This window comes from Rhinopithecus bieti, unplaced genomic scaffold, assembly GCF_001698545.2.
Source record: "Rhinopithecus bieti isolate Rb0 unplaced genomic scaffold, ASM169854v2 scaffold_5476, whole genome shotgun sequence".
Taxonomy (NCBI): domain Eukaryota; kingdom Metazoa; phylum Chordata; class Mammalia; order Primates; family Cercopithecidae; genus Rhinopithecus; species Rhinopithecus bieti.
The window spans coordinates 2,940,589-2,951,152 of NW_016805433.1; the positions used below are offsets into that span (position 1 = coordinate 2,940,589).

The 10,564-nt window shown below is 37.7% G+C and overlaps 1 protein-coding gene across 1 annotated transcript in view; it reads left to right on the forward strand.

Moving 5' to 3' along the window:
- OSBPL8 (oxysterol binding protein like 8) overlaps window positions 1-10,564 on the forward strand; it is a 209,750-nt gene that overhangs the window by 61,808 nt on the left and 137,378 nt on the right. Inside the window, 1 exon segment of the mRNA XM_017872516.1 lies at window positions 9,622-9,730. Within this exon segment, the coding sequence (XP_017728005.1) occupies window positions 9,689-9,730 (42 nt within the window). The 5' untranslated portion in view covers window positions 9,622-9,688.

Sequence of the window (10,564 nt, forward strand, 5' to 3'; positions counted from 1 at the left end):
AAAAAAAAAAAAAAAAAAAAGTTTGCTGATCCCTAAGCTATACAGATATACTGCAACATCTATCTCCCTTTAGTTAAAAAAAATTGATAAAAGTGTTTCCTTACTTAGTTCATGTATAGTGGAATATGGGAACATATCACTGAAATATACATAACTGAGTCTCTTTTATCAGATACAAACACTTAAGGGTATTAAAACCTCAATATTCATGCTGTCTATTAAAAATGAAGGATGGGGCCAGGCGTGGTGGCTCATATCTGTAATCCCAGCACTTTGGGAGGCTGAAATGAGGACTGAGGCCAGGAGTTCAAGACCAGCCTGAACAACAAAGTGACACCCCATCTCTACACAATTTAAAAATATTAGCCAGGGCCGCGCACGGTGGCTCACGCCTGTAATCCCAACACTTTGGGAGGTTGAGGCGGATCACCTGAGGTCAGGAGTTTGAGACCAGCCTGGCCAGCATGGTGAAACCCCATCTCTACTAACAAAATATTAGCTGGGCGTGGTGGCAGGTTCCTGTAATCCCAGCTACTCGGGAGGCTGAGGCAGGAGAATCACTTGAACCCGGAAAGCGGAGGTTGCAGTGAGCTGAAATCATGCCATTGCACTCCAGCCTGGGCAACAAGAGTGAAACTCTGTCTCAAAAAAAAAAAAAACAAAAAAACAAACAAACAAACAAAAAAAACATTAGCCAGGTCTGGTGGTACATGTCTGCTGTGGTCTCAGCCATTCACAAGTCTGGGGCGAGAAGATTGCTTGCACGCAGGTGGTTGAGGTTGTAGTGAGCTGTGATTGTGCTGCTGCACTCCAGCCTGGGCGACAGCATAACCAAGACAGTGTCTCAAAAAAAAAAAAAAAAAAAAAAAAAATTACACAGCATTTATTCATCAATATGTTAGACAACTTAGGATCACCAGATAGTTGAGGAAAGCCAACAGCACAGAAGGGGAAGCATCAAGAAGAAGTAACAAATAACTTCAGAGGAAACAGAGAGGATTCCCTGGATAGAAGAGCACCAAACAGCAGAGCAGTTAAATTCCTGTGTAGTTAGAAAGATTCAAAAAAATACTACAGTCATGAAACAATAACAGACTAATGTGTAATTGGGCAATAAGAATGTGTCATTAAAAAAAGATGAAAGTTAAAAGTCATTGAATGGGCTAAGGAATAAAATGGTCCAAAGATGGTAAATTGGTAGAATTTGCAAGTTAGTGATCCGGGAAATAAAGTTGATAAGATACTTCAGGAAGTACCCAAAAATAAGTGGAACGTTAAATATCACATTGAAATCAAGAAAGATGGAGGTCCAACATTTTTCTAATACAAATTTTAGCGAGAAAGAACAGAGACTAGAAAGGAAGAAAGAGTTAACAAAAAAAGCAGAAGAAACTCTCCTGAACTGGAGAAAGATAGGTCTTCGACCAAAAAGAATTCTTTTAGAGCCAGCAGAATTAATCAAGATGAACCTTGCCTAGACAGATCCTTGTGTGATGTCATAACTAAATTCTTGGACAGTTTAATGGTGATGGAAGAGTAATAAGTAAATCATTCAGTGGTTTTTCTTGTTGTTTAACTGTGTAGGGTAGGTGTCATTGTCCTTTTCCTTTTATGAATGATTTTTCCAAGGTCCGGAGAGTAGAGACATAGTATCAGACTTGCATAATATTTTGGTATTCTTGTTTGATTATAGTTTTGTATTTTAAAATGCCGGTCATTTGGCAGCAGCAGACTTCAGTACTATGCAGTTTCCCCCAAATACTTTGGACTAGTCTAAACTACCACAGTACTTTGCCCAAATGTGTTATATAGCACTTGTACAGTAATTTATTTGCTAGACCTCTTTTATTGGACTGAATTCCTTTGGGAGGCATTTAGTAAAAATGTGTCAGATAATGCTGGGCTATTATATTGTTTACTGACCATGTTCTTCCTAATGTTGCTGAATTTGTATATTTTGCTAATGTCTTCTGCATATAACATACCGCTTATAGGAACTAGAAGATAACTGGTTTATAGAAAACTCAAGGAAATAGCTAGAATATTGAGGCAGGTAATACTAGTAATGACCTTTTTATTTTTAATTTAATTGGTTGACCCAAAATGAAATGAAATATGTTCTTGTTATCTGCTCTGCAGATATCCTTTCAGCCAACAAGTTGGAATAGAGAGAAGGCAGCTCTGTTGAGGCAGGTAACACTGGTAATGACCTTTTATTTTAATGTAATTAGTGGACCCTAAGCCTAAGAAGTTCTGAAATCCATCCTTTGATATCCACTCCCTGGTGGTCTGATTCAGTCTCATGGCTTTAAATGCCATCAATATGTTAATTCCCTGAATTTTATCTCCAGCTCAGATCTCTTTTTTGAGCCGCAAACTCTTAAATCCAGCCGCCTGCTTAACAGGTCCACACGAATATGGAATAGACATATCAAACTTAATATTCCTAAAACGAAACTTCTGATTTTTGGTTATCCTCTGGCTTGCTCTCCCAAAGAAGATAACCTTACTCCTGCTGCTGTGTTTCCCATGTCATTTAATGATCAACATCCTTCCAGTCATTTGAGCCAAAAATCTAGGTCATCTTGTATCTTTTCTCATTCCCACTCCATATTCAATTTTTCAGGAAATCCTGTTGCTTCTACCTTCAAAATTCATGTAGAATTCTTCTTCTCAGTATCTTTATGGCTCTCATCTTCATTCTTGCATCATATTCTCTCTTCTAGATAATGCAGTAACCTTTTAACCGAATTCCCAGTTTCTACCCTTCTCCCACTATAATTGTCAATACAGAGAAACTAAAAATCTCAGATCATGTTATTCCTTGCTCAGAACCCTCCAGTGGGTTCTCATATCACTTAGAGTAAAAGGCTAACATATGTCATATCCTACCACCCAGCCAGTGCCTAGAATGTAGCCATAGGATAGGGCCTTTTTCTACTAAAACCACTATAAAGTCTGAAAGAGATGATTACTCCATATAGTGAACAAACCTTAACACAATGCAATAAGAAATATTGAAAAAACAAGGAAACAGAACACCACCAAAGGAATGCAATAATTTTCCAATAATCAACCCTCCCCAAATGGAGATCTATGAATTGCCTGTCAAAGAAAAATCAGAATAATTATTTTAAGGAAGCTCAGTGAACTACAGGAGAACACAGACAACTCAATGAAATAAGAAAAGCAATACAAACAAAACTAGAAGTTTAACAGAGAGGTTGGAATAATTAAAAAGAACAGCGCAACAGAGACTGTTAACAGCAGAACTGATCAAGCATAAGAAAGAACTGATAAACTCAAACACTGGATATTTGAAAATATTTGATCAGAAAAGAAAAAGAATGAAAAGGAGTGAAAAGCCTACAGATTTAGGGACATCATCAAAAGAGCTAACATTTGTAGAATTCAAGGAGAATAGAGAGACACAGAAAGCTTATTTAAAGATTTAATGTCTGAAAACTTCTCTAATCTTGGAAAAGAGATAAACACCCAGACACAGGAATCTCAAAGGTCTCCAACTAGATTCAACCCAAAGAAGACATATCTAATCAAATTGTCAAAAGTCACAGAGAATTTTAAAAGCAGCAAGATAAAAAAGGATCCTCACATGCAAGGGAACTCCTTAAGCCTATCAGTGAATTTCTCAGCAGAAATTTTGCAGGTCTAGAGAGAATGGAATAATATATTTATTTAAAGTGCTGAAAGAAAAAAATTGTAAACCAAGAATACTTTATCTGACAAAGCTGTTCTTCAGAAATTAAGGAGGTATGAAGACTTTCCCAGAAAAGAAAAGCAGAGGGAGTTAACCACCACTAAACCTGCCTTACAAAAAAATGAAAGAGAATTCTTCAAACTGAAATGAAAGGATGCTAATTAGTAACATGAAAACATATAAATTATAAAACTCACTGGTAAAATGCTGTCATTGAGGATACTGCTAGAGCTCTTTCTGGTCTGTGAAGCAAATTTTGATTGGTCTAGAGCTTTGGTATAAAGCTTATACACACATTATGTTATTGGGGTCCTCTCAACAATCCTGTGAAATATGTAGAGCACGTAATATTCCCTATTTGCAAATGAGAAAACAAAGACTCAGAGAAGATAATGGACTTGCTCACAGTCATGCTGGTGGAAAATGATAGGGTGGCAGAGTGGAGATTCTACTCCAAATGCACTGCATCAGTGGTTTCCAACTATTTTGACTGCAACTTAGAGGAAGAAGTGCATTTTAAATTTTGACCCAAAATGTACACGTCTGCACGCACACACAATGAAAGCAAAAAAAAAGAAAAAAAAAAGAGATACATTCTGTAGCATCAGGGACTGGTTTTGTGACAGACACTTTTTGCACAGACCAGGAGGGTGGTGATGGTTTAAGGATGATTCAGGCTCATTTATACTTATTGTGTACCCTGTTTAATAATTATGCAACTCACCATAGTGTAGAACCAGTGGGAGACCTGGGCTTGTTTTCCTGCAGCTAGATGGTCCATCTTGAGGGTATGGGAGACAGTTACAGACCACCAGGCATTAGATTCCCATAAGGAGCAGATAACCTAGAATCTTTGTGTGCACAGTTCACAATAGGGTTCGTGCTCCTATGAGAATCTATTGCTGCCTCTCATCTGACAGGAGGCAGAGCTCAGGTGGTAATGCAAATGATGGGGATATACATCTGTATCCACCATCTGTAAATACAGATGAAGCTTCGCTCACCCACCTTTCACCTCCTGCTGTGTGGCCCAGGTCCTAACAGGCCACAGACTCATATCAATCTGTGGCCCAGGCATTGGGAACACCTGGACCAAATATGATCTACTTATACTTTGTTTCCTTACCTCTGTGGGGAAACATTTTCTGCTTTTCCCATCCTTCACATGTGTTCTAGCTACATTGCTTTCTTCCTATTCCTCAAACTTCTGCCTTAGGACCTTGGCACTGGCAGCTTCTTCTGACCTTCAGACTCTTCCCTCAGGTATCTGCATAGCTGATTTCCTTCCTACTTAAAATCATTGCTCACATGTCACCTTTTCAATGACACCTACTATGACCATCCTATTTAAAATTGTAACCCTTTAATCCCTGGGTAGTCTTAACCTGTTTTACTTTTTACCATAGCACTTAAACTATCTTCTAATACATAATTTATTAATTTATTATTTTTATTGGTTGTCTTCCCCTTCTAGAATATAAGCTCCATGAGGGCAGGGTTTGTTTGCTTTGCAAATTGATGTATTCATAGTGGTCAGTATAATACCTAGGAATAGATGGATCCCTAACATTGAATGGATAGGATGAAAAGATTAGTAAAATATTTTTTGAAGTAAAAGCTGCTTATGATGTTTTGTTATTTTGTTGTTAATATTGCAAATTTTTAGAGTATAATAATGCAATATTCAAATACAAATATCAGTGTGCGTCCCATAGACATAATTTTTATATCATCTGCTGTTTTGGATTCTTATTTATTCACTTAGATAATTGAGTTGACAGTATTAGTTAAGTGCAACAACTGTTAATGAAATGTCTACCATGAACTAGCACTGGAAACACAGATCAGTAAAATAGCCTCTGTCCTTGAAGAGAATTGGCTCATGGGAACAAGTAATTACAATATATTGTAATACATGTAGTCAAGGAAAGTTTATATGTTTCTAAATTGAAAGTCAGAGTAGTCTCTTGGCTATTCTTATTGATTATGTCAAAGGAACCAAATGCCAACCTTACAAAGTCCAATTAAATAATGTTTCACCAGCCTTTATATTTCAGTAAGGCCTTTTATACTTGTAGAAATAAGAAAACATTTTTGAAACTCCAAGAAAATGATTAGAAGTCTACTGATTTTATTGGTTTTGGCTTTGTTATCTCTTTGAAGGAATAATTGTTAGAGAGGTTATCAGAGACCTTTGAGTATTTATAGTTACTATGAGAGTTCAGGTTGTAGGTTTTGTTAATGAAAAAATCAGTCCTCTTGAACCCTGCCACTGTTTTATCAACTAAATTTATGTAGTATTCTAAATCTTTTTTTTTTTTTTCTTTTTGAAGCAGCGTATTTCCCTGACCCCTTCATGGGACTCATGACAGGGGTGCCTTACTCAGCCTGCTACTCTCCACTCCTCATGAGAGTGAGTGAGTGAGTGAGTGAACAAAGTGGGAACTGGAGTGCATAAGCACTGAAACTGGGTTGCCATTTTGGTGTCAGCAGGATCAAACTCCACTCACTTGGACCTGCTGTGTTCCACCTCTTACAGGAAGGAGTGTACAGGTGAGCAGGTGCAGGAGCCAGAGCGAGTGCTTTTTGGGCACTGGCAGGAGCGAACTCCGTGGAGGCTCTGTGGCAGTGTCCAGGCGGGGTGCCTGTGACTCCTGAAGCCCCAGAGGGCATATTACAGTGCTCTTTTAGCTCTGCTATCTGTGTATGGCTTAACTGTTAATAACAAATCAGTGGGCCCTCTGCCTTTTCACATGAGACGGCTGCCTTCCACCAATGAGGGCAAGGGGCCAGTGTGACAGCCTTTTGTATCTACACTTGTGGCTCCCAAGCTCTTGTCCAGTGTCCTTGGAAAAAATGAGGCTACATGAACAAATTGAAAGATGGTAAATGTGGGGGATTTTATTGTCATGAAAGTGGCTCTCAACGGGAAGGGGAGCTGAAAAGGGGATGGGGCAGGTAAGTAATCTTTCCCTGAAGCCTAGCCTTCTCCGACTGGATTCTTCTCTGAAGTTACACTATCAGGCTGTCCCTCTGAAGTCAAGCCGCTTCTCTCCAGTGTCCAGCCATATTCCCCAATGTCCAGCAGCTTCTCCTCTCTTAGGGCTGAGTCTGGGGTCTTCATAGGCATAAGATGGGGTGGGGCAGGACAAGGCCATGGGTGGTTTAGGAAAAGGCAACATTCGAACGGGAAAACAGGGATATAAGTTCTTGTTTTGGTCTGCCATTTCACGCTTTTCAGCTTGAGGGTGGGGCTTTTGCCAGGGACCCGCGCTTTTCTGCCTAGAATTTCTCTACCCCCGTCCCTGTCAATTTCAGCAGTGTTCACAGCATCTTCACCAGGAGTAGATTCTGTCTTCAGTAACCACTTTCTTTGTTCATCCATAAGAAATAAGTCCTCATTCATTCAAGTTTTATCTTGAGATTGCAGCCATTCAGTTACATCTTCAGACTCCACTTTTAATTCGAGTTCTCTTGCTGTTTTCACCACATCAGTAGTGACTTCCTGCACTGAGGTCTTGAAACCCATAAAGTCATCCATAAGGGTTGGAATCAACTTCTTCCAAATTCCTGCTAATGTTGGTATTTTGACCTCCTCCTGTGAATCACAAGTGTACTTAGTGACATTTAGAATGGTGAATCTTTTCCATAAGGTTTTCAAACTTTGCCCAGATCCATCAGAGGAATCACTATCTCTGGCAGCCTTATGGCCTTACTGAATGTATTTCTTAAATAAGAAGACATGAAAGTTAAAATTACTCCTTGATTCATGGGCTCCAGAATAGATGTCGTGTTAGCAGAGATGAAAACAACATTAATCTTTTCGTACATCTCCACCAGAACTTTTGGGTGAGCAAGTGCATTGTCAGTGAGTGGTAATATTTTGAAAGGAATATTGTTTCTAAGCAGTAGTCTCAACAGTGAGCTTAAAATATTAGTAAACCATGCTGTAAACAGATGTGCTATCATCCAGGCTTTGTTGTTTTATTTATAGTGCACAGGCAGAGTAGTTAAAGCATAATTCTTAAGGACCCTAGAATTTTTGGAATGGTAAATGAGCATTGGCTTCAACTTCAAGTCATCAGCTGCATTGGCCCCTAACGAGAGAGTCAGTTTGTCCTTTGCAGCTTTGAAGCCTGCCGTTGACTTCTCCTCTCTAGATATGAAAGTCCTTAATGGCATCTTCTAATAGAAGGCTATTTCGTCTATATTGAAAACCTGTTGTTTAGTGTAGCCATGTTCATCAATGATATTAGCTAGATCTTTTGGATAACTTAACTGTGGTTTCTCCAAGTAGCACTTGCTACTTTATCTTGCATTTTGATGTTATAGAGATGACTTCTTTCCTTAAACCTCATGAACAATCTCTGCTGGCTTCAAACTTCTCTTCTGCAGCTTTTTCACCTCTCTCAGCCTGTATAGAATTGAAGAGAGTTAGGGCCTTGCCTGTATAATTAGCCTGATCTTCTATCCAGACCACTCAAACTTGCTGTATATCAACAACAAGGCTGTTTTGCTTTCTTATCATTTGTGTGTTCATTGGAATAGGACTTTCAATTTCCTCCAAGAACTTTTACTTTGCATTCACGACATGGCTGTTTGGTGTAAGAGGCCATGCTTCTGGCTTTTGACATGCATTCCTCACTAAGCTTAATCATTTTTAGCTTTTGATTTAAAGTGAAATATGTGGCTCTTCCTTTTACTTGAACACTTAGAGGCCTTTGTAGTGTTATTAATTGGACTAATTTCAATATTATTGTATCTGATGGAATAGAGAAGAGCCAGGAGAAAGAGAAATGGGAGAATGGCAGATGGGTGGAGCAGTCAAAACCACATACATTTCAGTTAAGTTAGTTGTTTTATATGGCTGTAGTTTGTGGTGCCTCAAAATGATTACAATAGTAATATCAAGGATTACTGATCACAGATTGCTGTAACAGATATTTTAATGAAAAGGTTTGAAATATTTGAGAGTTACCAAATTATGGCACAGTGACACAAAGTGAGCACATGCTGTTGGAAAAGTGGTACTGATAGACTTGCTTGCTGCAAGGTTGTCACCAACTTTCATTTTGTAAAAAAGGCGGTATCTCTTTGTGCAGTAAAGCGAAGCACAATAAAACAAGGCATGCCTGTAGAAAAGTAATACGTATTCATGGTAAAAATGGAAATATACAGAAGAACAAAGAGTATCTTATTATATAATGTTCCATCACTCACATTTCCCACCTCATGTTGTGATCCTCTTTCCAGTTTAGTATATACAGATCTTCATTTTTAAAAATTACCTCATGATATTCTATTGTATGTCTGTAATATAATTTAAGGAAGCTTCTAGCCATCAACATTAAAGTTGTTTCTAGTTTTTTTCATCAAATTTATTACTTTGTTGGATTTGTTTATTTATATATTTCTGTGCATTTGTATATCTGTGGGAGAATTTCTAGTCTTGAAATTGCTGGGACATATTTTTAATTGTCCTCCAGAAAATTGTCCTGATTTGTATTCTCATAACAAAAGTACGTGAGAATATCTATTTCCCCACATTCTGTCCCATGATGCATTTTAGCATACTTTTTAGTTTTTACCAATGTAATACTAATTTATTTCATTAGTAGTACTTATTTCATAAGTAGATTTATGCATCCTTTCAAATTTTAGGCAATCTCATGTTTAACCTTGCTCTTACTATTTTTCTTCACTTGGAATATTTTTTTCTTCTTTCATTTTTCTCTGAACCTTTACCATTCTTCAAGCCCATATCAAAATTTGTTTGTTTTAATTATTGGATTTCTGAATAACCTCAGACTAAAATGATTTTTCCCTCCTAATAAACTCAGTGCTTTATTTCTACTTGTCACAATTTTATACCAGTCCTAATAAATATGATTTTTTAATTTTAGGATTTGCAGATTTACAGGATGGCTGCACATTAATGGAAAGAGAAGCATAAACCTATCTTCTTTCATTATGGAGGGAGGTTTGGCAGATGGAGAACCTGATCGAACTTCGGTGAGTAGTTCCAATATGACATAGTAGGATTCTATGATAGTAAGATTACTACAGATAGTAAGATTCATCTGTAACTGTGAAGTGTTTGATGTAAGCCAGGGTTTTGTTTTAAAATATATTAAAACAAACTTTTAAAAAAGTGTTTTTAAAATAATGCTTTAACTCCTTGAGAATTACAGATACCTTAAATGATATGAAAATTACAGATAGCTAGCCAGGCATGGTGGCTGATACCTGTAATCCTAGAACTTTGGGAGACTTGAGACGGGTGGATTACCTGAGCTCAGGAGTTCAAGACCAGCCTGGGCAACATGGCAAAACCCTGTCTCTACTAAAAATATAAAAATTAGCCAGATGTGGTGGCACATGCCTGTAGTCCCAGTTACTCGGGAGGCTGAGGCACGAGAATTGCTTGAACTCGGGAGGTGGAAGTTACAGTAAGCCAAGATAGCACCTCTGCACTCCAACCCGAGTGACAAAGTCAGACTGTCTCTTAAAAAAAAAAAAACAAAACGAAAATTACAGATAGCTTAAAGCTTGTTGGAGCACAACCCAGTTTTCTGAATTTCTACTCCACCCTCCTTCTCTTATTTTACCTATACTCCCAGCCATATAGTGAAGGACATACTGATAGAATCATTTGTTTTCTCCCAAAACCTTTGTCTTAAGTGAAATCAAGAGAATGTTAACATTTGAGGAAATTAAATGCCTCCAAATCTCAAATCACATGCAGCTATGAGTAATAGCGGGAATGAAACAGTTAAAATAATTAAGAGCAATTGCCATATATATTCTTTTTATAAAAATGTAAAGTTTTTTTTTTTTTTTTTTTTT